Genomic DNA, 26,858 nt, shown 5'->3' on the forward strand with positions numbered 1-26,858 from the left:
TGGAATCCACTCACTGTTCACTGGATGAGAAGCTGAATCCACTCACTGTTCACTGGATGAGATGCTGGAATCCACTCACTGTTCACTGGATGAGATGCTGGAATCCACTCACTGTTCACTGGATGTGATGCTGGAATCCACTCTCTGTTCACTGGATGAGATGCTGGAATCCACTCACTGTTCACTGGATGTGATGCTGGAATCCACTCACTGTTCACTGGATGAGATGCTGGAATCCACTCACTGTTCACTGGATGTGATGCTGGAATCCACTCTCTGTTCACTGGATGAGATGCTGGAATCCACTCACTGTTCACTGGATGAGATGCTGGAATCCACTCACTGTTCACTGGATGTGATGATGGAATCCACTCACTGTTCACTGGATGTGATGCTGGAATCCACTCACTGTTCACTGGATGAGATGCTGGAATCCACTCACTGTTCACTGGATGTGATGCTCGAATCCACTCACTGTTCACTGGATGTGATGCTGGAATCCACTCACTGTTCACTGGATGAGATGCTGGAATCCACTCACTGTTCACTGGATGTGATGCTGGAATCCACTCACTGTTCACTGGATGAGATGCTGGAATCCACTCACTGTTCACTGGATGAGATGCTGGAATCCACTCACTGTTCACTGGATGCGATGCTGGAATCCACTCACTGTTCACTGGATGCGATGCTGGAATCCACTCACTGTTCACTGGATGTGATGCTGGAATCCACTCACTGTTCACTGGATGTGATGCTGGAATCCACTCACTGTTCACTGGATGAGATGCTGGAATCCACTCACTGTTCACTGGATGTGATGCTCGAATCCACTCACTGTTCACTGGATGTGATGCTGGAATCCACTCACTGTTCACTGGATGAGATGCTGGAATCCACTCACTGTTCACTGGATGTGATGCTGGAATCCACTCACTGTTCACTGGATGAGATGCTGGAATCCACTCACTGTTCACTGGATGAGATGCTGGAATCCACTCACTGTTCACTGGATGCGATGCTGGAATCCACTCACTGTTCACTGGATGCGATGCTGGAATCCACTCACTGTTCACTGGATGTGATGCTGGAATCCACTCACTGTTCACTGGATGTGATGCTGGAATCCACTCACTGTTCACTGGATGAGATGCTGGAATGTCTTCTACCAGTATGTCTTTAGTTTTGCTCAAACTGTCCTGCTCTCATCCTTAGCGAGTGGCTTGTTTGAGACGCAGCTCTTAACCCTCTGTCAGTCTGACAGGAAGCTGTTATCAACACGTGGCGTTGTGCTGAGTCTAAGACGCATATTTTTTTTCCTCCCCGATCGTAGTAACTTGGCAACGCTCCGTTCTGTGGCGCAGGCGAAACTGCCTCTCACAGTCTTTCAGGCCGCTTTAAGGCCGCTTTAAATAACTCCCAAACCACTTCAATACCACAAGGTTCCGTGCAGTGTTGATTTTGACAGCAAATTTTGATTTAGTTTTAGTCAATAGCCTTATGAATAAAATTCCATTTACTTTTAGTCATATTTTAGTCATCTGAAATGTTTTAGTTTTTGTCTAGTTTTAGTCGACTAAATATCATAAGATTATAGTCGACTAAATCTACAGTTGATTTAGTCCACTAAAATGTATTTTGGCGGTGCCTCGATGGCGTCGTAATGGCTGATTTTACACTTAGTTGCATGCTGAAAATAGGTGATCTACAAGCTCACAACGCGTCGCAGCGCGACACGTTGTGAGCTTGTAGATCTGCTATTTTCAGAGCACAACCAAACATAAAATGACTTGTCTTTTAGTTCTACTGGATCTCTTCTCCACTAGTCCCTCACTAACATTTTAGTCTAGTTTGTATCTGTTCGCGAAATTGCCAATATATTTAGTCATAGTTTTAGTCATCGTAGCTTCGTTTTTATTTTGTTTTTATTGAGTTTTTGTCAGTGAAAAAAGGTAGTCGACGAAATCAACACTGGTTCCGTGGCATGTTGTTAAGCATTAGACTTACAATCCCAGCGCCCCGGGATCGAATCCCTCTCCCGCTGTTGTATTTCTATCTAACCTAAAATGTGTCTCAAATTATTCTATTAGGTTTAGGCATCATTTTTGTCACCCCCAGCCCCCACTTGGTGCAGAACAGACCACAGCCCCTTATATTAAGTTAGTAAGTAGTTCGGCAAAAAACAGTTACAGCGACGAAGGCGCGCCGTCTCTAGTGGACACTTGAGCAACGGGAGCACCGCCGAGCAAGCCTCAGGCGAGTGAGTCGCTGTGCCGAACGTTGCGAAGTCCACTAGAGCCTACTCAGTGCCATCCGAGTTATGTACCGATAGGGACAGAATCGTAAATTATCCCCCCTCCCCCAGAGAGTTCCAGCGCCAAGCACTATTTTCCACCATGGAGGAAAGCCGGCCAGGGCTATCATCTTGGAATGACACTTATGCAGTGACTAGGGGCGAAGCAGTTGTCAACTTACTATGATTGGGGAGGAAAAAAAACACACGTCTAGGCCAGACGGATATGCAGACAGACAAACAGACAGATAATGTTTGTGACGCAGCTCTACTGGCTGTCAGTCTAACAGCTCAACACGTGACGCAGAGCTGATTCTAAAATAGAACATGTGACACAGGATGTGGCAGGTTGTTCTCACACACACACACACACACACACACACACAGACACACACACACACACACACACACACACACACACACACACACACACACACACACACACACACACACACACACACTCTCCTGGTTACTCTGTAGCACTAAACTGTTTTATTTGCACTTTACGTACGAGAACATTTACCCTGGACAGACATTTACAGTAATATTGATCTAGTAAATGACTTACCTACTTCAGATTTATAGTTTTAGTCATAGACTTTTGCATAACATTCCATTTAGTTTTAGTCGTAGTAGGAATGGACTTTTTTTTGGCAACTGTTGATGACGATTTTACGCAAAATACATTTGGAGACAATGACAAGACTTATTTGTAAATGTGCATAGGCTCTCCACCTACTGTTGATAGTTGAGGGGTTATGATAATAATAATGTTTTAAATGGGCCTGCTGCGTCAAGGACAGGGTCAATGTGGTAAAATGATGGCAGATAATTTTCAATTTTTTGGGGACTGTCCTTCAATTCAGCCCTACTGGCCAGAGGCAGTGGTGGCTTATCCAACGGGCTTGAGGTGCTGAAGCACAGGGCACCAACCTTGTGGGGGGGCACCAAACGACGTAAAAAAAAAACTGTGAAAAAACACCACCGAACCGAACCGGGTCAAAGCACCGGGCACCACGAAGGGTTAATCCGCCCCTGGCCAGAGGTTATCAAAGAAATCAGAGCTATTTTTTAAACAGAAGTTGAATGTTCTTGTGTTACAGTTTATCTGGAGAAAATCCCTGCTGAACTCATGAGCCAGGACTTAACATCATTTTGGTTGCTTGTAAGAAAGCCATCACTCGGAAATGGCTGCAGGTCACACCACTTACCAAGGAAGATTGGACTACAGTATAGTCAACGAGATTCTATGGACTCTATGGAGAATCTGACCTTCTCTCTTAGGCTGTGAGCGGAACTGTCAGGAACCAAAGGTGTTGTAGGACCCAAGCACAGGAACTCAGACAAACGCAGAGGATGAGGATCACAAACTTAAGTTTACTTATAAAGACACACATTAACAATGAGAACTTACAGAAACACTCTGGTAACTAATATGATAAACTGAACTCATAACAAGACACTGGCAACATAATGGAGGACCTGACACACATCTTATGACCCAGCACTGAACACACTGAACCACACAGTTTTTAAAGTGTATAGCCTCAGGAGCTCGTCACCCAGCCACACTCAGCTGGTCCCCACAGGTGACAGCCAGTGCCATCTATTAGAGAGTTACGCCAACTCCGTTCACTTCTTCGGGCCAGGTCTTCTACATACAGTACACATACATTGGCGAATTGTGACAAATCCCTAAACCGGAAGTTCATGGAATGCATTGAAGTCGACGGCTCCTTGTCACTATTTCCAGCTACATGAACCACGTGACCGACGCTGTTTCTGACCCCTCATTGGCGCAACTCTCTAATAGAAGGCTCTGGTGACAGCACTCAGGGCAATCAGAGTCTTGGCCTCAGGTAGAAGGGACAGTAGAGCTAAATTCCAATCCCCCAAACTCGGTCACTCGCTCACTCTCCTTGCGTCCTCCACTCGCACCAAAGCCCCGCCCCTGCGAGGAGGAGAGGATTATTTGCGAGGATGGAGTGGTCGACCCGTTGGCCTCACAGGATCGGAACGCACTGTAGCGTCATTTCAAAGCGACGGCAAATTGCGCGATCACTTATGACGTTTCATACAGCTGGACGAGAGCAGAGGCGTGGAAGAAAATATACATGTGTAGAGGGTTCAGAAAATGCCTCTATTTAAAGTTTTGCAGTAAAACATACACCCCCCATTTTTTAAGATTGTCAGAATTACTCTAACAGTATTGTGACACTTTGTATGTGTTTTCACATCTTATTAGACTTCCAAGTCAGTAGATGGCGCCCCTGCGCTCCTGTGAATGACAGAGGAAACACTATAGTCTTGGCCCACGCATGCGCAGCTCAGTAATAAACCGCTGCTGGCAGTAACGTGTCTGTTCCTCGTTTTCCACAGGTAATGATATAACTATCTAAAACATTCCTAAGGATGTTAAAACTAATGTGAACTGTCAGTGACATGTTTTGTAACGTTTTGAGTGTACCTGAAGTAAGTTTGGACGAGTAGTTTTATTGTTTTGTTGAGTTGAATAATGGCTGCTGCCAGGTAGTTTGTTTCACTGTGTTACCACACAGAAAGCACACGTGGTGCGCGTGCACGTGCGTGCGTGCTTGTGTGACTGAGAACGTGTTATTTTCTGTATTTTGAGCTGTGTATTAAGTGAATTAGATTTAGTAGGAAATGTATTATTGTTATTGTTGATGGAATCTGATGATTCTGACCACAGTATTAAGTTTGTATCTTGGAGTAAGAATGCAGAATGTATTATTGTTTTGCACTTTTATTTTTGTTTGTTGAAGAGTATTTTTGCACTTTATTTTGGTTTTATGAAGAATACATTGTATTTTTGTATTATTTGATTTATTGTATTTTTGCAAGTATTGTGAACTAAAATGTCTGTTGGACTGTTAAACAGTATTTTGATATTGAAATGATATATGATTGAAAGTATTGAAATGCTAAATGAGTATTGTGACATGTTGAGTAATAAACCGCTGCTGGCTGAGCGAGGCAAAAAAGTAAAAGTAGTAAAAGTAACGTGTCTGTTCCTCGTTTTTCACAGAATACATGATCCACAGTGCACCCTTGCCTGTGTGTCACTTGTACCGACCCAGATTCCCCTAGGTCTGAGGCCGGTAACAATTGGGGGCTCGTCCGGGATACAGCGCCACCTAGCTGGGAAAGTGGGAACTGCCACGGAGAGAACCTGTGCCTAAAGCTTCAGGGAAGGCTGCATTGCTGTGCGTCATCCAGAAGAGTAGAGGCCACAGGGGCTAAAGATGGCTACCACAACCCCACGACGGATGCTGATCTTCAAGATCCAAAAGAGAATCTTAGCTTTAAGTACCAGTCAGTTACTGGCTTTTGCCAGTGCGGTTGATAAAGACTTAGACACTGAGGACCTTGCGGTCCTGAGTGAACCAGAACTATTTGATATAATTGTCGACTACCTAAGAAGTGATAAGTTGAAAGGCATGGATGATGAAGGCATGGCTCAAATCCTTCACCTCGACGACATGCTCGATGACATGTTAAGAGCCCCGGATAAAGGAGATGCTGTGGGAGGAGCTGGCGTTGAAGGAGCTGACGACGGAGGAGTGGTCGAGGCTGCACCCCTCCAGGTGGAAGATACAGCGACTCGTCAACAGACCAGTTCAACTGCAGCAACCATGGACAGTCACCAGCTGTCCTCACCCAGGGAAAGAGACATTCACACACCTCAACCGACCATGGACAGAGACAATAACGCACCAGCCAGGAACCACGCCACTACATCGCCAGCCAGATCCATCACCAACAGTGCAGGTGGTGCCCCTCCTGGCCGTGCCAGTCCGTCCTCCAGTATGGTTGAGCAGGTGGTGAGGTTTACTGATGTAGCCGCTCTGTTTCCACGCAGAGAGTTTAAACTTTATGGTGGTCAGATTTCTGACACAGGGTCCGAGATGTCATACAGTAGCCTTTGTAAACAAATGGATGAAGGGTTAAATGAAGGGTTTAGTGAGTCAGAGGTTATCCGCACTGTGCTTAAGATCACTAAACCTGGTACATTCAGGGAGATGTTAACTAACAAAGATGACCTTACTATGAGTGAGTTAAAACGTTTTCTCCGCTCCCACATTAGAGACAAAAACAGCACTGAGCTCTTTCAGGAGCTTAGTACTGCCAAACAGCAAGACAAAGAGGGCCCACAGCAATTTTTGTACAGAATCATGGGTCTAAAACAGAGAGTTGTTTTTGAGTCACAACAGCCAGGTGCAGATTTTTGTTATGATAGAAAGCTTGTTCAAGGTACGTTCCTTCACACACTCTACCAAGGGTTAAATGAGAAAAATAACCATGTCAGATGTGATCTCAAACCTTTCCTTACAGACTTGCAGGTTAATGATGACCTTCTCTTAGAACAGATCACTAAGTCCACAAGTGAGGAGGCAGATAGGTTGAAACGCCTTGGTACAGTTACTAAAACCCGACCAGTGACTGTAAGTGCAGCTCACACTGAGCAGACTGACCAGACAAAACAGACCAAAGTTGACTCTGAATTACAGGCTAACCGTGCTGCTATTCTAGAGCTGACTGCACAAGTGGCCTCACTGACTAAACACTTTGCCCAGGGGGTCAAACCCACAGAACATGTGACTCCTGAAAGCCCTGTTCCACCCCCCACCCGACCCTCAATTCGACCCCAGACATCAACGAATGAGACTAGGGGCAGATGTCATGATTGTGTGCAAAAGAACATTAAGAGCTGCCCTCACTGTTTCATTTGTGGTCAGGAAGGACATAGAGCAGTTGGCTGTCTGAAAAGAAAGGCATCGGGAAACGAGAGGAGGTCACTGGAGTGAGGCTGCCAGTGACTGTCGCCAGTAACAAGCCTCCAGTACAGGTTAACTCCATTGAAACCGTAAACCCCGTAAAACAAACTACACAGTGCAAGCCAACACCCAGAAAACGTGTAGCACAACTAATTGGCAAGCGATGTATGGTCTCATGTGCAATTAATGGGGTCCCGCTCCAAATGCTGCTTGACTCAGGGGCCCAGGTGACCATGGTGGGGAGGGCGTGGATAGAGGAAGCGTTGCCCAGTGTCAAAATCCAGCCACTCTCATCCCTATTCCCCGATCAAAATCGATATATCGAAATATCTGCAGCAAATGGCACAGCGGTTCCCTTTGATGGATGGGCTTATGTTGACTTACAGATACGCAGTGAGAGCCATGGACATGCTGACATACAAGTGCCCATATTAATCAGTCAGAGCTGCCTTGACTGTCCCCTTTTAGGTAGCAATGTCATTGCAGAGATGATCAAAGAGAACATAGAACAGGTGGATATTGCAGCCATACTGAAGGAATCCATGAGTGTCAGTGAAAGCACAGTGGAAACCCTGATTTCTGTTCTCCAGATACTGGCCCCTGATGAAACGCCTCCCCATTGCACTGTACGGGTCGGAAAGAAAGGACTAACTATCCTCGCTGGCCAAATCTGTGAGGTGAAGTGCAGAGTCAGAGCATGGCCCCAGGGCAGAACAATGTTATTTGAGCCCAGCCCAGAAAACCACTGTCCTGAGGGTTTAGACCCCTTTCCCTCTTTAGTAGATGTCCCCTGTGGCTCATCAAAAATGGCCAAAATCCCTATTCAGAATTTCACTAAACATGACATCTATCTGTCACAGAGAACCATTCTGGGCACACTTGAGGAAATTACTGAGGCCAAACCCATTAACCATTCCCCCAACAACCCAAAGCCCATAAACCGTCCCACTGCTCAAACCTGCTCCGCTCTGACTCGAGATAAATGGCACCCACCTGTCGAATTGTCACACCTCGAAGAGGAGGAACAAGAGATAGCCAGAGACATGTTATACGACGAGTCAGATGCATTTGCCAAGGATGATGCTGACATAGGTTGTATCCCAAACCTGCAGCTTAAGATTCAGCTAAATGATGAGACACCAGTCCAAAAGTGCTACAATGCAATCCCAAAACCCCTCTACAGAGAGGTAAAAGAGTATGTCCAGAACCTGCTTGACCATGGCTGGATAAGAAAGTCCACTTCACCGTACTCATCCCCCGTGGTCTGTGTCCGAAAAAAAGATAAGAGCTTGCGTCTATGCGTTGACTACAGGGAGATAAACCGCAAAACTGTCCCAGACCGTCATCCGCTCCCACGCATTCAAGACCTGCTGGATAACCTGGGGGGCTACTCCTGGTTCTCACTACTCGACCAAGGCAGCGCCTACCACCAGGGCTTTGTCGATGAGAGTTCCAGGCACCTGACTGCTTTTAGTACCCCTTGGGGACTATACGAGTGGCTTCGCCTCCCCTTTGGCCTTACCAACGCCCCAGCGGCCTTTCAACGATGTATGGAGGGCGTCTTTGATGGCATGACAGACGAGTGCTGCTCTCCTTATCTGGATGACGTGCTCTGCTTTTCCAAATCCTTCCATGACCACGTGGAGGACCTGAGACGGGTGCTCCGTCGCCTGCGGGAGCATGGCATCAAGTTACGTGCAAAGAAATGTGAGCTGTTCAGATGACAAGTGAGATACATAGGGCGCCTAGTGACAAGTGAAGGTGTCCAGATAGACCCTAAAGACCTGGAAGCAGTGTTGCAGCTAAAAGAGAGAGAGCCAAAGAATGTGGGGGAAGTCAGAGGTCTATTAGGCTTCTTAGGCTATTATAGATCCTTCATACAGGACTTCTCCAGGATTGCACGGCCACTGTTTAAGCTAGCAGAGGGTCCCAGTCAGCCCAACCAGAGGCCTGTTAAAGATAATAACGCTGCACCCAAAAGAAATGTCACAAAGTCTGGCCAGCTCCCCTCTAAAACACCTGTCCAGTGGACCCCCGAACACAGTGCGGTTGTCTCTCGCCTTGTAGACATGTTAACCAATCCGCCCATTTTAGCCTACCCAGATTTTAATTTGCCTTTTGTGTTAAATACTGACGCATCCAACGAAGGTCTGGGGGCTGTGCTCTATCAACAGCAGGGGGGTAAACTCCGCGTCATCGCTTATGGATCCAGAACACTCACGTCTGCAGAAAAGAATTACCATCTCCATTCTGGCAAACTCGAGTTTCTGGCATTGAAGTGGGCCATCTGCGATAAGTTCCGGGATTATCTCTACTATGCACCCACATTCACTGTGTACACAGACAATAACCCCCTTACTTATGTTTTCAGCACAGCCAAACTCAACGCTGTCGGACATCGCTGGGTGGGTGAGTTGGCGGATTTCCACTTCACCATACAATACAGGCCAGGCAAGGCGAATGCTGACGCCGACACACTGTCACGGTATCCAGTAAAGCTCCAGGGTCACATAGGGGAGTACACTGAAGCTCTGCCCCCAGATGTAGTTTCCACCATATGGCAGGGGAACAAAGCGGTGGCCGAGAAGGATGTGCCATGGATGGCTGCACTGCAACTCTCATCTGGTGGTGATGACGACCCCTCTGTGACAGTCCCCACCATCACCCCAGAGGACATTAGAGCTGCCCAGAAAGAGGATGCATCAATCTTTGAGGTGATGACATTAAAGAGGAATGGATGGAACCCCAATGACAAAGACAAAAGACAAATGGGACAAGAGACAAGGAGACTAGTACATGAATGGAACAGACTCAAACTTGACAAAGGAATTCTGTACAGGCAATCAGGAAAATGGAAACAGCTCGTTCTCCCCAGTAAGCTGAAGTCCACCGTGCTCAAACACCTGCATGATGACATGGGTCATGTCGGGGCTGACAAAGTAATCCACCTGGCGAGGCAAAGGTTCTATTGGCCATTCATGCAGCGTGAAATAGAGGACTATGTCATCCGCCAGTGCTCATGTATTAAGCAGAAACGACCCACCATCCCAGAAAAAGCACCCATGGGTTCAATCACAACCAGTGCCCCATTTGAGCTTATTTCTATCGATTATCTCCACCTAGAGCCAAGCAAAGGAGGCTTTGAGTACATTTTAGTTCTGGTAGATCACTTTACCCGCTTTGCACAAGCCTACCCGACTAAGAATAAGTCAGGCAAAACCGCAGCTGAGAAAATCTTCAGTGATTTTATTCCACGTTTTGCGTACCCTGAAAAATTGCACCATGACCAGGGACGAGAATTTGAGAATAATCTGTTCCAGCGACTCCAGCAGCTGTCTGGCATTTCCCATTCTCGAACTACCCCATACCACCCGCAGGGGAACCCTGTGGAACGCCTGAATAGAACACTGTTACAGATGCTCCGCACTCTCCAAGAGGAAAGAAAAGCTGAGTGGAAAGACCATTTGCCCCACATAGTCCATGCGTACAATTGTACGAGGCATGAAGCAACCGGCTATTCGCCCTTCTTTCTCCTCTACGGAAGAGCCCCACGCTTGCCCATTGACTTAGTGTTTGATCTGAGAACTGATGAAGAGGTGTCGAATCGACAGGAATTTGCACAGAAATGGGCTTCTCGGATGCAAGATGCTTACAGGATCGCCTCAGAGAATAGCCAAAAGTGCTCAGCAAAAGGAAAGAAATACTACGACCGTGGTGTTAAAGGGATTTCACTTCAGCCAGGAGATCGCGTGCTTGTCAGAAACCTGTCTCAGATAGGTGGACCTGGCAAACTCCGTGCTTACTGGGAGGAGAGAGTTCACAGAGTAATTGAAAGGATGGGAGATGGACCTGTGTACAAAGTGCAAGCAGAAAAAGGAGACAAAACTATCCGTGTGCTGCACCGTAACCTCCTGCTACCTGTAAATGACTTGCCATTTGAACAAGATGAGCAGCCCAGCCTTCCCCAAAAGAAACAGAAAAAACAGAGAGACAGACAGACTCACAGCAGAGAAGCAGCTGAGCAGGAGTCTGATGATTCTGCTGAAGAGGAAGGATATTACTACAGCCTCCGACCGTTACCTGTGTATACAAGGAGGTCAGTCAGACATCAGGCACCTCAAACTGAACCACACAGTAATCTCAGAGCAGTAGCACCTGAATTCCAACCTCCAAGACTAGCAACAGAAGCAGGTGATGTGCAGCAGCAAGAGGAAACTGTTCCAGTTGCAGTGCCAGCATCAGCACAAGCACCAACACCAGCTGACACACTGCCTGCTGACGATGATCAGGAACAACCTGTAATGGATGACAATGAGGGTGATACAGGTCCAGTGGTGCCAGAGGAGATGGTTGAACCTGACATAGAGCCACAAGGTGAAGAGGAACTGCCTGCAAGGAGGTCCACCCGGAATGTAAAACCCAGAGAAAGATTCACATATGAACATTTCGGTCAGCCGTCATACCAGCCCTGGAGACCCGGAGCAAACGCCATGTTCACATGTGTGCCTTACCCCATGACCCCTTACCCAGTCCTGCCCGAAACCTACTACTACCCTACCCCAACCGTATGGACTTATTAGACATAGGACAGAGGACTTGTATTAGCATAGGATTTGACAGACACTGTCACACTGACTGACTTGACGGACATTGACTAACCCCAACGAAACTTACCAGACACTACACAGACCAGACAGATGACCTTTTCCTAGACTATTACCTGACTACTCATTGTTGGTTTAGTTCTAGATGTCAGGAGACATCTCTTAAAGCAGGGGAGCGTGTAGAGGGTTCAGAAAATTCCTCTATTTAAAGTTTTGCAGTAAAACATACACCCCCCATTTTTTAAGATTATCAGAATTACTCTAACAGTATTGTGACACTTTGTATGTGTTTTCACATCTTATTAGACTTCCAAGTCAGTAGATGGCGCCCATGCGCTCCTGTGAATGACAGAGGAAACACTATAGTCTTGGCCCACGCATGCGCAGCTCAGTAATAAACCACTGCTGGCTGAGCGAGGCAAGATAAAAGTAACGTGTCTGTTCCTCGTTTTCCACAGGTAATGATATAACTATCTAAAACATTCCTAAGGATGTTAAAACTAATGTGAACTGTCAGTGACATGTTTTGTAACGTTTTGAGTGTACCTGAAGTAAGTTTGGACGAGTAGTTTTATTGTTTTGTTGAGTTGAATAATGGCTGCTGCCAGGTAGTTTGTTTCACTGTGTTACCACACAGAAAGCACACGTGGTGCGCGTGCACGTGCGTGCTTGTGTGACTGAGGACGTGTTATTTTCTGTATTTTGAGCTTTGTATTAAGTGAATTAGATTTAGTAGGAAATGTATTATTGTTATTGTTGATGGAATCTGATGATTCTGACCACAGTATTAAGTTTGTATCTTGGAGTAAGAATGCAGAATGTATTATTGTTTTGCACTTTTATTTTTGTTTGTTGAAGAGTATTTTTGCACTTTATTTTGGTTTTATGAAGAATACATTGTATTTTTGTATTATTTGATTTATTGTATTTTTGCAAGTATTGTGAACTAAAATGTCTGTTGGACTGTTAAACAGTATTTTGATATTGAAATGATATATGATTGAAAGTATTGAAATGCTAAATGAGTATTGTGACATGTTGAGTAATAAACCGCTGCTGGCTGAGCGAGGCAAGATAAAAGTAACGTGTCTGTTCCTCGTTTTCCACAGAATACATGATCCACAGTGCACCCTTGCCTGTGTGTCACTTGTACCGACCCAGATTCCCCTAGGTCTGAGGCCGGTAACACATGCATAGAATAATATGCAGCTATCAGGGGCAGACTGGCCATTTGGCATACCGGGGTGGGCCGCTGTGCCACTTGTTGTTTTTTTTTGCTCCCGTTTTAGGTCATTTCCGGGTCGTGCGGCCCAATTATTAGATACGTTACGGCCTGGGATGCTTTCGAGCAGTGGCCTCAGTGCGGCTGCAGAGTTCATGTGCAACCTAGGCGGTGACCTATGCTTTACATAGGGCTGCTGGGCTGAAACAGTGAAACGCAGATCTATAAGCTGACACCGCTTGTTGGCATCGTTATGAGCTTGTAGATCTGCTATTTCCAAACGGCCAATGTATGTAGGGCTTAAAGTTGTTAACAATATGTTAATGCTTTATTAACTCATTGTGCTGGGGACCCCCTGTAACCTCCTCAAGGACCCCTAGGGGTCCCCGGACCACACTTTGAGAACCACACTGATCTAGGCGCACACACATACACACAAACACACAGGAAAGTGTCGGTTGGTGTGCTTCTAAAATAGAAAAGTAACACAGGATGTGGTTGGTTGTTGATGCTCCTGTTAGCGTTGCTGTGTCTGGTAAGTTGATCTAGATAAAGTAAAACCTACTTCAAATGATGATGTAATATTATCATGTTCATTTACATACATTAATGTGTCTTTTACCATTTAACCTCTCATTGGCAACTATTTCTACACATTTACCATTTAACCTGTCGTTCGCTGACTGAAGGTTAAACCACGTTTACTCTCATCTTGCAATTCACCAGTAATTAAAAAAGTGAAAATAGCAGATCTACAAGTTCACAGTTGAACTGATAAAAAGAAGAATATTAACAGTATGGAGATAGGAGGTTTCTGGCCCACAGCAAGAAATAAGTTGCTTTTAATGTATTAATATTAATGACAATATGAATTAGATAATATCATATTATAAGGGGGGTATGTATGTATCCCTGTCTCTTTTCCAAACCTGTCATCTCTCCATAAGCACTGCTATGTGGAGCTGAGCAGTATGATTGTTCCCTCTGCTGTCTGCAGATTTATACTTTCATAATGTTAGAAAGAGGTTTGGTGTAGAGGGGAGACAAAAGGCCAAAGGTCAAGTTTAAGTATTGAGGGTTAAATGTTAAAGATCCAACAAATCAATAGAAAATATCATGTGTAAACAAACAAACAAACATTAATTTACACAACACTGATGACAGTGCTGTCAAACACGTCTCTGCAGCCATCTATGAAACCTATGAAAAGGTTTGTTCTGCAACACAATTGTATACAACGTGTAGTGGGGGGTTCATCTCTCTCTCAGCTAAGGGGTCCTTGGCCTGAAACACGTTGAAGACCCCTGGACCAGAACACAAATAAATGCACAAGAAGGGGATCAACAGATTCACAGGGCTACAAGACCTACAGTATGGACACGGAACTCAGTGAAACACAGAGCTACAGAAACGAACAAGTAAACAGGACAGCTAATGTCCAATGGCTGAGGAGCAACAACAAAATATGACTATAAGAGATGAATATAGTTACACACTGCTTTATTGAGCAAAGATACTGTAAGTGTGTGTGTGTGTGTGTGTGTGTGTGTGTGTGTGTGTGTGTGTGTGTGTGTGTGTGTGTGTGTGTGCGTGCGTGCGTGCGTGCGTGCGTGCGTGCGTGCGTGCGTGCGTGCGTGCGTGTGTTCCATTTGTCATTAATACAACAGTCAAGTCAAACAAAGCAATTTAAATTAAACTCACAACAGTTCAACTGAACCACTTAAAACCCTTTGCTGCAGTGGACCGGGATCCCCCAGGGCTCTGTGCTAGACCCTCTAGCTATGTCTGTCTACACACCAATATGCCTGGCGAAAGTAGCAGGTCTACAAGCTCACAACATGTTCACAATGTGATGTGTTGTTAGCTTGTAGCAATTTTATTTATTTTCTTTGCCAAATGTCCGCCCACCCAGACTAGGACCCACTAAGCAGTGGTGTGTTCTAGGTTTTTCCAGAGGGCATACCATGTTATTACATAACATAACATATGCGTTTATTGTGTATTAAGGATCCCCATTGGTCTACACCTTATTGGAGACTATTCTTCCTGGGGTCCAGGCAAAAAACATCACAATACAAATCATAAAATGCAGTACAACAATCAAGGTTAGGGAACAAAAACACAAACTTTACATTACAGTAAAATAACAGGTTTGTCCATCCGAAAATACGTCCAAAAAAATAATAACAACCTAATCTAATCTAATCTAATTTCCTTTCTGATTATTGCTTCCTTAAGTTTCTTTTTGAAACCTAATGTATTTCTTGTTGGAGTCAAATGTATAGGGAGAACATTCCAGTATGCAATAAAAAACATTACTGTTTTCATTGATTCTGGGCTGGCTGATTGAATGCCTACAATAAACGACACATTTAAAAACTAAAACTGTACTACTTTTCTGACATATAAACCTCTTGATTATATATTTGCTGAAAAGCATTCGCTAAAATGTTACAATCACAAAATGAAAGCTGAAATGAGCGTCTCACTTGGTGACATGAGCAGAGCAAGTTCTGTCAGGGAACTCAGTGCAGTTGCTGCTGGCCGGTCTCAGCTGCTCCATGCTTCTATTGTCAACCAATTATATACTCATTTCATAATAGAGCACCCTATTTAAATGGGGAAGTTGCATTTCTCATTCCTTGCTTGCCGTTTGCTGCTGCCTATACTGCTGTCTGTTCTGCAGCTGCTTTAACACTTGCTGCTCACCCTCCACCACCCCAATACAAATATCAATTTTATCCATTCACGAGTTGTCCTAACTGAACATGCAATGCTTTGACTATGTACTGTGCTTGACAGTTCTAAAGCCTTGTTGAAATGGCTTGAATCGAGGTGGACCCTTGGTCCTCATTCATATGTTCACTGCTAGTTCCTTCAGTTAAGATGGCTACCACTGTTGACAGTGTGGCATTGGGGTTCAACAGTTTGACCAGAGGCACATTCACACCTCTCTCCTGAAAGATGAGGTTCTGCAGAGTCATCGCCTGCATTGAGTCAACGCCTAAAGAGGAGAGCAACAATTCCTCACTCAACTCACTCTTATCAATGCCAACGGTCTCACTAAGTAAAGATTTGACATAGTCACTTGGTGTGACTGGGTCTGCATGTTTTGTCTGTGAATCCAACTGTTTGGATATTTGGAAGGCCTCTTCCACCACAGCAGACAAACGCATTGACAAGGCAGTGTTTTGGGAGAGGATGTTGTACCTGATGTTTTTGAAGTTAAACCTGCACACAGCCTGTTGGGGTCTGTTGATCACAAGGCATTGTTCCAAACTTGAGTGAATCTCAGCAACATCCAGCACCATGATTCCCTTTGCCTCCAGAAACCTTTGGAAGTGTTCCTTGTTTAAAAGAAGACCCAGGTTCAAAGCCCCCCAGTTGATAGACTGGCCTGGGAGCCCAAGCTTGCGTCTATAATGGCAGAATGTGTCGAGGAACGAATTGGCTGCTGCATAGTTTGTTTGTGATGCATTTCCTAGGAAGGCAGAGACGGAGGAGTAACATACAAAGTAATCTAACTCACAATGTTGTGTTGCATGATGCAGATTCAGAACACCATTCACTTTGGGCTTGAGGACCTTCACGTAGAGAGATTCGTTAAGGGTTTCAATCAACCCGTCATGCAAGACAACGGCACTGTGGAACACTCCTCTGATTGGACAAGTGGGGAATTTCTGGCTGATTGTGCCGATAGTCTTGCACACATGCCCAGAGACAGATACATCACATCCCATGGCAATGATGGATGCCCCACTCTGTTTCTCTACATTTTGTATATCTTGCTGCATCTCTGTTGTTGGACTGCTTCTGGAGAGTATGACAACATGTCCTCCACCTCTCTGACAAATAAACTTGACTGTTTCAAAGCCCAACCCTGACAACCCGCCTGTCACAATGTACACAGCTTTCTTACGGAAAAGCTGTTTCTTTGTAGGCAGCAATGGAATAACAGATAGAGCACCTTTTACATCTTGTGTCAGTGCCACCACAGGCAGGGTCTTTAAGTTGAAGTATGACTTTGATCTTTCCAGTGGGAGGATGTCAATACTTTCGGATGTCACACTCTGCAAGGTCAAATTCTCAAGGGAAAATGATTTCCCGTCCAAGTTCATGGACTTAAGCCAGTGATAGACATGGGACTTTTGTGCAGTCAGGGAGCCCTTCTGTAGAATCACTGGCATTTGAATGGTCTGCAGACGAACACCTTCCCTCACATTTTGAAATGTGTCCTGAGCCACTAAGCACTGGGACTGAGATTCACAGACTACGACGACATTTCGTACACCAGGAACGTTGCAAAGGTTAGCAATCATAAACTCATCAAAGTGGGGGAGGAGGACGAAGGCCTCCACTTGTTTTCCATCTACAAAAGACCCATTGCACTGTGTACTACCTATGACATTCCATCCTGATTTGTGAGCTGTGAGAGTTAAAACTTTCATCAGCACAGAGTCGGGGACTGAGGATATAATTCCCAGGTTTTGTTTGTTTCCGGCCAAAGCTCTGCGCAGGATCTCCCATGCTAGGACAAAGTAGGAAACACAAGGTGACCTCCTCAGGAATGGGAATCGTTTGCTACCATAGCATGCATCTACTGGCACCGAGACTGTGGTTGCTGCCTGAACAGGGTAACAAGCAACAACATGATCTCCAACTTTAAACTTTCGAACATCCTTTCCCACTGCTGTGATAGTGCCACTGAAATCAAGAGCAAGTAGTTCATGGTATTGGGATGTGTGTTCGTTGCAGTAGATAGTCTGGCCATATTTCATATGTGAAACGCTGACAGGATAATAGTCAGAAGTATGAGCACACATCTTACTGATCTGAATTTCAACTGATGACTCTGCAACTGGCTGGTGGTATTTATCATTGAATGGAACAGCGGACAGCTTGGTCATTGTATATGCATCAGCTGTCTGAAGGATGCAGGGATCAGACAGTGTAGAGCAGAAGTTGCCGTCAAAGCTGTTAATGTCACTTTTAACAGCGGTACGGACAATGGAAGGTTTCAAAACTGACCCATCTTTCACTACCAATTCTGGGTACTTACTGCATGGGTATGATCTCAGGATCTGAGACAGTGCAGTGATGTCCTTAGTAGAGATGGAACTTATGTCAATCAGTTGAAAAGAAAGCTCTGGTAACTCTGCAGCAAATGATCTTGTCATGCCAAACAGAGCAAAGCCTGGGTTTATGTGGTCTACTGTAATTTCAGCAGCACGGTAGGTTATTGCTCTGATGGAGTTAGAGAACTTCATAAGCTTCAGTTCAACGACTATTTGGCGGAATGTCTCACAGCAGCTCACCAAATTCTGCAGGACATTATCGGCTGCCACCGAAGAGAGATCTTCTGTACCCCACAAAAACAAGACCTCATCAAAATGTTTCCCTGCTTCTGTGATGTTGAGATTTACCAAAAGAGTATGGAATCCATGACTCAAGATTTCCTTTGCATGTGAGAAGGAAATTAATCGAGATCTGGAGTCCAGGTGTTGTTGCATAGCTTTACCTATGCCTAACCGGTCACAGAAGACCAAGGCCTTAGGAAGATCAGGGGATGTGATGTTTTCAGAGACAACATTGTATTCATTGTGGTAGAAGTATTCCTCAACAACATGAAAGCGACTTCCAAGGTACTTGACCAACACATGTTTGACCTCCACCAGCACTCTGCCCTCTTTATCTGTGAAGAAGCCACAGACTTCAAAGTGATCAACACCCAAATCAATTGCTCTAAGGTAGATAGTCATCTCATGTTGAAGTGGTTCCAACACTGTCAAACTTCCAATTTTGGTGGGGAAACCTGGTCTTCCTGCAAATGCAAATGGTACCGTAGCTGGGAGAAGTTGCATCAGGAAGTCGAGTACAACAGGATGGATGCAGTAGTCGTATAAGTGAGGCCGTAAGTCCTCTGGAACTGTTACAACTGAATAGGCCTCCATCAATTCCTCCCCATAATGCACATCCCCCTTATTCTGGAAAACTGCACCGTACTGAAAGCCCGCCTGAGAAAGATACCTGTAAAACTGTTCAGATCTCACCACAGAATTGCATCTTTTGTAGATGGTATTTAATGAAATACTCTGTTCCTCATTGACCCTTTCTTGCTTGCAAGCTATTGTGCCTGATGCATAAATGGCAGATGAAGAGAACACAGTGAAAGCAGACTCGTTCTCTGCTGGCACTAGTTGCACTTTCATTTCTGGTGTGTTCTGCATTAATTCAAATGGACTCTGAAAATCTACACTCAGTTGAAGAGAGCTGAGGGGTATCTTTGGTTTGGCGTTTGCCATGAAAGCAGCCAAACCCAACTCGACATAGAAGGCACCAGGGACGATGGGTATGCCGTTGTGTTTATGCTCTTGCAGGTAGGATGATGAGTCAGACAACAGATGACATCTGAATGTGTTGCTGTCCTTGCCAGTTTGATGCAGCACAGGGTGGTTAGTTGTGGTGTTTCTGTGAGCTGCTTCAATGATTATATCCCGTTGAGAGCAATCAAACTGGTATCTTGGGAAGGGCAATGGGGTTGTCTCACATCCTCTGTAGAACTGGCTCCAGTCTACCTGAACCCCTAGCTCGAAAAGCTTAGACACAAGGCTTAGCATTGTTTCATGATCTTTATCTGGCAGAACTGATCCAAGAACAGGGGTGTCGTTTCCTAGAGTTTCCATGATGTTCCTTTGGAGGGCTCTCCTTGGGCCTATCTCTACAAACACTGCATTCCTCTTTCCTTTAGATGCTGCTCTCACTGCCTGCTCAAATAATACTGGCTCCCTGACGTTTCTGGCCCAGTACATGCCTGTGCTAAAATCAAGCGTTGCCACCTCCTTGCCTGTCACTGTCGAGATCAGCTCTGACTCTAGATCATTCACCTGTAAGGAGCCGATACTGTCTGTTATGTCAGACAGAATTGTATCCATCATGTGGCTGTGGTAAGCGGCAGGGACATTCAGAATACGGCGGAACAGATTCTGACTACTGTCTGATGCATGTAACTCACTGTAGAGGCTTTCTATAGCATCTGAATCACCAGAGAGAGTGCAGGACTGGGGACTGTTGACGGCAGCGAGGCAAACCTTGTTAGAATAACGAGGGATGACATTAAGAATCTCTGACACAGCCATGTTGCTGATCACCAGCATCTTGCCTCCTGTAACCTTGCTCTGGAGGGTACTGCGGTAGTAGATCACCTTCACTGCATCCTCAAGAGACAAGAGGCCAGAACAGTGAGCAGCAGCGACCTCACCAACAGAGTGCCCAAGAATGGCATCAGGTTTGACACCCCAATACTTGAGGAGGGTGGCAATGCCAACCTGTATGGCAAATAGGAGTGGTTGGATGACATCTGGGCTTGAGAAGTCACTACTCTCAAACTCACTCTCAAGTCTGTCCAAAATGCTCAGTCTACTGAATCTTTGGAAGAGTTGCTCAATGTCTTTGACCTTTTCTCTGAATACAGTCTCCTGTTTCAATAGTTGCTTACACATGCCATGGTAGGTCACACCATTCCCACAGAAGACAAACACCAGCTTCACATCTGAGAAGGAAGGGGTGATATTTTTGCTCAGGGTAGATTTTAGTTGCCTTTTAAGCTCGGCCAGAGAAGAAATCACGATGGCCTTTCTGTATCTGTGTTTTAGATGACTTCTTCGACAAGCTGATGTGTACACCAGCGAGTCTAGATCAACAGTGCTGTCTGCATCTACCTGTTTAGTGGTGTCTTCTATTGTGGAAAAGAGGGATTTAGCTGAATTTGCAGACATGACAAAATACTTATTTTGTTTCCATGTACTCTTTTGAGGAAAGTTTGTCTGTTTGTGTTGTTTGACAACAGCGTGTGCATTTGTTCCTCCAAAACCAGAATTGTTTACCCCTGCAATTCTTTCACCAGAGAAATTCCACATCTCTACTTCAGTAGGAATTTTTACATTTAGGGCTTTTGCATCTATACTGGCACTGTGTTCTGAGTAGAATACAGTTGGAACAATGGTTTCATGCTTCATCATTAACAGTACCTTAATGAGCCCTGCCACCCCAGCTGCAGACTCTGTGTGTCCAATGTTGCTCTTCACAGAGCCGATGCGGAGTGTCTCTGAATCTGGAGGCCTGGCTTTGGCGATGACGTTTGAGATGCTCCCAGCCTCTGTTGGGTCTCCAACCGGGGTTCCAGTCCCATGTGCCTCTATGTACTGGACGTTCTGCAGGTCAGACTCTGAGTAGACGCGGCGCAGCAGCTCTTCTTGTTGAACCATGGAGGGTTTGGTGATCGGAGAGACCGTATGACCATCTTGGTTGACTGCCGTTTTGGTAATGACACCCCATATATGGTCGTTCTCTTTTAAAGCCTGTGGAGGGAGAGAGAGAGAGAGAGAGAGAGAGAGAGAGAGAGAGAGAGAGAGAGAGAGAGAGAGAGAGAGACAGCTCTTTATTAAACAGAAGATGCATTTTCAGTGCTCTCTCCTGATTGGCTTAAATTGTGTCACCTACCTGAAAATGTACTGTATTCTGTTTACTAAAGAGCTGGAGAGACCCCTGTGACCGAACAAACGCTCTGTAGCAATGATTACTGTCAGAATATAGTACTTTAACCTTTTTAAGAAAAAATTATAATAATACAATCATTTCACTTACCCTACCTTTAAGGCAGCTTGGACTGAGCTGAACATGAAAACTCTTAAAGAGTGGCGCAGCATGTGATCACCAGTTAGTCTCTTTGACCTATAACAGCTTGGTAAGTGAGTTGAAAGTGTGTGGAGTGTGGACATTAAGACTTAATTCGGGGGGTTTATGCTGTGAAATGTATTAACGTACAGTAGACCAGCAGAATCTCCCACTGGAGACTAGAGATTAGCATCTTTCCGCCGGTCATCAAATTATTGGCTCAGGAATGCGACAAAAAACAAAAAGAAATCTCCATTACTTTAAGGCTTCATGGGGGGTGTAATTCATAGAAAATACGTACTTTTTTGGGTGAACTAGTCCTTTAATTTTTGTCAATCCGTACCTTTCTCAGTGGTTTCAGCAGAACCACCCCACATCCCTCTCCTCTGCCGTAGCCATCAGCTGTGCTGGAGAAAGGTTTACTGGTTCCATCAGGTGAGATCATCTTTGCCTTGCTGAGAGCAACAAACACTCGTGGCTCCATGATAAGGCTGACTCCCCCACATAGAGCCATCTCACAGTCTCCTGATATGATAGAATAAGCAATAACACTTTTTTGTATTGATATTTCATACGTAATCATTTATTTATTTTGTATACATTTTTATCCCACGATTGTGCAACCCCTATTTTTCACCCAGTGCCAATTGCCTATGTAATCCTGGGCGCTACTCTCCCTCTGCCAGCCTGGGGAGAGCCCAGAGCTGAGCTCATGCCTCCTTCAATGCATGAGGAGCTAGTAAGCCGCTTCTTATCACCCGACAGGGGGGAGTTTCCCCGGTAGGACGTAGCACGTAGAAGTAACACGTTATTCCAGCCAGTTCCTTTCCCCTCTATCAGGCGCCCCGGCTGACCAGGGGGAGGCAGTATAGAGACGAGGATTACTGCATGTTTTTTTGTGAGGGTACCTACCCTAGGAGACACAGGGAGAACATGCAAACTCCACACAGAAAGGCCCTTTCACCAACCCCACCTAGGGTATGGGCACTGATGACGCGCGGAGGAGAGGACACGCCCCCATTGCCCACAGCGTCCCCGGTGGGAATCGAGCCCAGAACCTTCAGGCTGTGAGACGACAAAAGTAGCAAAAATAGCAGATCTACAAGCTCAAAATGCGGCGCACTGCGGCGCGTTTTGAGCTTGTAGATCGGCTATTTTTGCTACTTTTGAATGACATAGAATGGCCTGACAGTATATGCAATGTGGCCCTCTGGAGTGAGTGTGGAAATATAGTGGCCCTCTCCATCATCAAAGTTGCCCACCCCTGTTCTATGCTTTCAGTGACCAACAGGGTCAAATGTTAACAGGTTTCTTGGCAACCATCTGTTCTTTTGTGATACAATCAATAAAGGTGAGAGATACAGTAACTGCTACTTCATCAATACTTCATAAGATTTACACAAAACGTTTCTATACATTTAAGACATACTAACTGCCAACCTTGTTTAATGGCTTGACAGGCCAAATGAAGAGCCACCAGCGATGATGAGCAAGCGCTGTCTATGGCCATCGACGGTCCGGTGAGGTTGAAGACGTAGGAGACTCGGTTAGCAGCGATACTCATAGCCAGTCCAGAGCCTGTCAAGTGGTTGATGACACTGGGATGCACGTGTGCTGCAGTTTGCTCATAATCTCTGTTCATCAAACCTATAATGAACAGAATTAATATGGAATACTTTTTAATACCGCACATACACCCATTTTAAATTGAGGAGTTAACATTAGTATTTCTGTATCTAAAAGTTAATACATTTGTAAATGTATAAAATAGCAGTTCAAATCTGTCAGGAAATTAATTTGTATAGTTCTAATCTAAATATATTTCTTCCTACACAGCAATAGTCCAGAGTGTATAACATGGACCATTATGGGTCCTTTTTTACTAAGAGTTCAAGTAAATCTAAAAGCAGTAAAATAGTAATTCAAGAAATAGCAGTAATAATGTGTCATAAAATGAATTTGCATAGTTCAAAATATATAAATATAATTTAAATAAATGCATTCCCCATATATACCTGGTTCAATAATATATAAATAAATATATTACTTTCTACACAGAAGAATCCTTACAGATCCATTTTTACACTCAAAGTTACAGTCACAATTGATGATATTACTGTGTAGCTTATTTTTACCACCGTACCAGTGTTGATTTCATCGACTAAAACTATAACGAAAAAAGTTAGTCGAGTACCTTTTTTCACTGACGAAAACTAAAAACTAAGCTACGATGACTAAAACAATATTGACAATTTCGTCAACAAAAAACAAAAAACTAGACTAAAATGTTAGTGAGGGACTAGTGGAAAAGAGATCCAGTAGAACTAAAAGACAAGCCATTTTATGTTTGCGCTCAGGTGTTGCGCTCTGAAAATAGCCAATCTACAAGCTCACGACGCATTGTGAGCTTGTAGATCAGCTATTTTCAGCATGCAACCAAGTGTAAAATCAGGCATTACGACGCCATCAAGGCACCGCCAAAATACCTTTTAGTCGACTAAATCAACTGTAGATTTAGTCGACTATAATCTTATGATACTTAGTCGACTAAAACTAGAAGAAAAACTCAAATATTTCGGATGAATAAAATATGACTAAAACTAAATGGAATTTTATTCATAAGACTATGACTAAAAACAAATCTAAATTTACTGTCAAAATCAACATGGCACCGTACCCAGAAACACTCCTGTCTTTGTGCCGCTAGCCTTTTCCATGGGCAGGCCAGCATCCTCTAAAGCCCTGTACGCACACTGAAGAACCATCTTCTGCTGGGGGTCCATGCGCTCCACTTCACTGTCACTGATGCCAAAGAACCTGTGGTCAAATGCATTGAACCTATACAGGGAAATTCACAGACATTTTTGTCACGTATAAAACAATGAATTGCAATTGTTTAGTTAGCTATAAGAAGAAAAAAAGAAAGAAAAGAAATGGTTTCTATCATTTATTGACAATGTTGGATTGATGAGGCAATGTCAAGCCATTTTTATGTATTTACTATAGGCTAGTTATGTCTCATATTTTAACCCATTAAAACCATGAACGCATCTGTATCATTTTAGAATTTAGCGTTGGCTATTCAAAAATAGCAGATCTACAAGCTTGAACGTCTGCTATTTTTGAACATTTTAGAAGGCTGATTTAGAAGCCATTTGTAGAATCGGCCCTCAGATCTTAATCGGTTTACCCATTAAAACCTGGAACACATCTGTGTAACCACTTAAACCATTATTTTATACTTTGGCTATTCAAAAATACCAGATCTACAAGCTCATAGATCGCGGCTAAGAACTTCCCAGAATTTTGAAAAATCGTGAAAAAGTGTGCAAATCTTTTAATATACATATACAACATTTTTTACTTAAATCTTTGCTTCTGGGGGTCCCTGGAACAACATATTTTCTGATGGGGGGGCGGGGGGCGGTGGCCATTGGCCAAATACATATCATTTTGGGGGTCCTTGACATGAAAGAGTTTGAGAACCACTGATATACAGTAGTACATACGTGTTTCAGAAAACTGTTAGACTTTAGAAGGCATTTGTAGAATCGGCCCTCAGATCTTAATGGCTTAGGGTTAGAAGGGAAACGACAGATGAACCACACCGTACCCCTCAATGAGAGCAGCCTTCGCCGTGCGGGACTTGCCCGCTTTGCTGTCATCAGGGTCATACCAGCTCGCTATGTCAAACCTCTCCTTGGGAATCGGCACAGAACAGTTCTTCCCATTCACAAGAACTTCCCAGAAACGTTCATGCCCCTCTCCTGTGGTAAAATATGATTTACCATAATTTACTCATCATCATGATGGTGGTGTGACAATTATTAATGCATTTACTGTTTTATTGTATGTTTAAAGAGATAGTTCACCCCCAAAATGACTTTTTTTCTATTAGTCACCCCATGTGGAGACTTGAATTCATGGATATTTTTTTATGTTATATGATATGTTTTTGTCACATTCCTAAGCCAATAATTTGTATTGGTAGGCAGTGGTTCCGGTAGGAGACACAAAGAGTCTCCTTTGTGTCTCCTATACCGGAACCGCTGCCTACCGGTCCGCTGGTCAAAATGATTGGCTTAGGAATGCGACTAAAAAACTAAAAAATATCCATGAATTCAAGTCTCCATGGGGTGACTAATGAATAGGACATTTTTGGGTGAACTATCCCTTTAATGATGGATCAAAAATCTAAACTTCCAAGGACCATTATTATTTATTTGTGCAGTAATTAATCATGACAATATATGCAATGTTAAATGCAGCAAAAAAAAATAGGTGAATGAAAAGAAAATGAATAAAAGCTCTGTTAAAAGTTTTAAAACTCCAATTCTTACCCCCTGGGAAATTGCATCCTATGCCCACAACAGCAATTCCATCTTCAGCTTCTTCCATGGCTTCACTGCATCACTGTGAACAACTTCAGCCAATCTGAAATAAATGTAGTTTTCACTCCAGAAGACCTGATTAGCACCAATTTAAATTAATTAATTTTGGTCAGTTTGCAGTACAGTAGAGTACAGTATGCCTCTCTCAGACACATGGTAGTGTAAGTACAATGTACCTGGCTGATTCTTATAGCCCACTTTCTTTTCTGTATAAAACATTAATGATTGACTGTAAACGTGCCCATGGAGATGAAGAGACTTCAATGCTCACCTTTATGCAGTGGGTGGAAAGTAACTCAGGTACTTTTACTTTACTGGAGTATTTCCAAATATTCTATAGCTTACTTTTACTTCTACTCCACTACATCTCAGAGGCAAATATTGTACTTTTACTCCACTGCAATTATTTGAACTTTACTTACTAGTTACTTTGTGGATTTTGATTATTATTACTAAACATACATTAACCACTTCAGCTCTATCTAAACTTTGGCTATTTGAAAATAGCCGATCTACAAGCTTGTGACGCGTTGTGAGCTTGTAGATCTGCTATTTTCAAAAGTTTTTTTTTTGGGGGCATAATGATAACTTGTGAAACAGGACATTCTGCATAATAAGTACTTTTACTTTTGGTACTATATTTTGATGCCATTACTTTTGTACTTTTGCTCAAGTCAATTTTGATCACGGGACTTTTACTTGCAACAGAATGTTTCTACAGTATTGATACTTTTACTTAAGTACAACACTTGAGTACTTTTTCCACCACTGCCTTCATGGGACCTTGCAAACCAATTATGCTTTATGCTACAAAGCAATAGGTGTCTTTACTGCCACGCGAGGTCAAATTAAACATACAGTAAGATACATTAAACTGAC

At 44.0% G+C, this 26,858-nt stretch overlaps 1 protein-coding gene and 1 long non-coding RNA gene across 2 annotated transcripts in view; one reads left to right on the forward strand and one right to left on the reverse strand.

Annotated features, from left to right (window-relative positions):
* LOC311038482 overlaps positions 1 to 26,858 on the forward strand; it is a 389,296-nt gene that overhangs the window by 165,774 nt on the left and 196,664 nt on the right. The window lies entirely within an intron of this gene.
* Positions 15,720 to 25,986, reverse strand: LOC311039045 (phthioceranic/hydroxyphthioceranic acid synthase-like; the record flags this gene model as incomplete). Its single annotated transcript, XM_084048687.1, has 6 exons — positions 15,720 to 21,272; positions 21,932 to 22,113; positions 23,029 to 23,235; positions 24,266 to 24,426; positions 25,202 to 25,355; positions 25,929 to 25,986. The coding sequence occupies 6 exons, from the start codon at positions 25,984 to 25,986 to the stop codon at positions 15,720 to 15,722; spliced, it is 6,315 nt and encodes a 2,104-aa protein (XP_083904813.1).

The sequence above is a fragment of the Gymnoscopelus microlampas genome (genome assembly GCF_963454915.1).
Source record: "Gymnoscopelus microlampas genome assembly, chromosome: 22".
In the NCBI taxonomy this organism is placed as follows: Eukaryota; Metazoa; Chordata; class Actinopteri; order Myctophiformes; family Myctophidae; genus Gymnoscopelus; species Gymnoscopelus microlampas.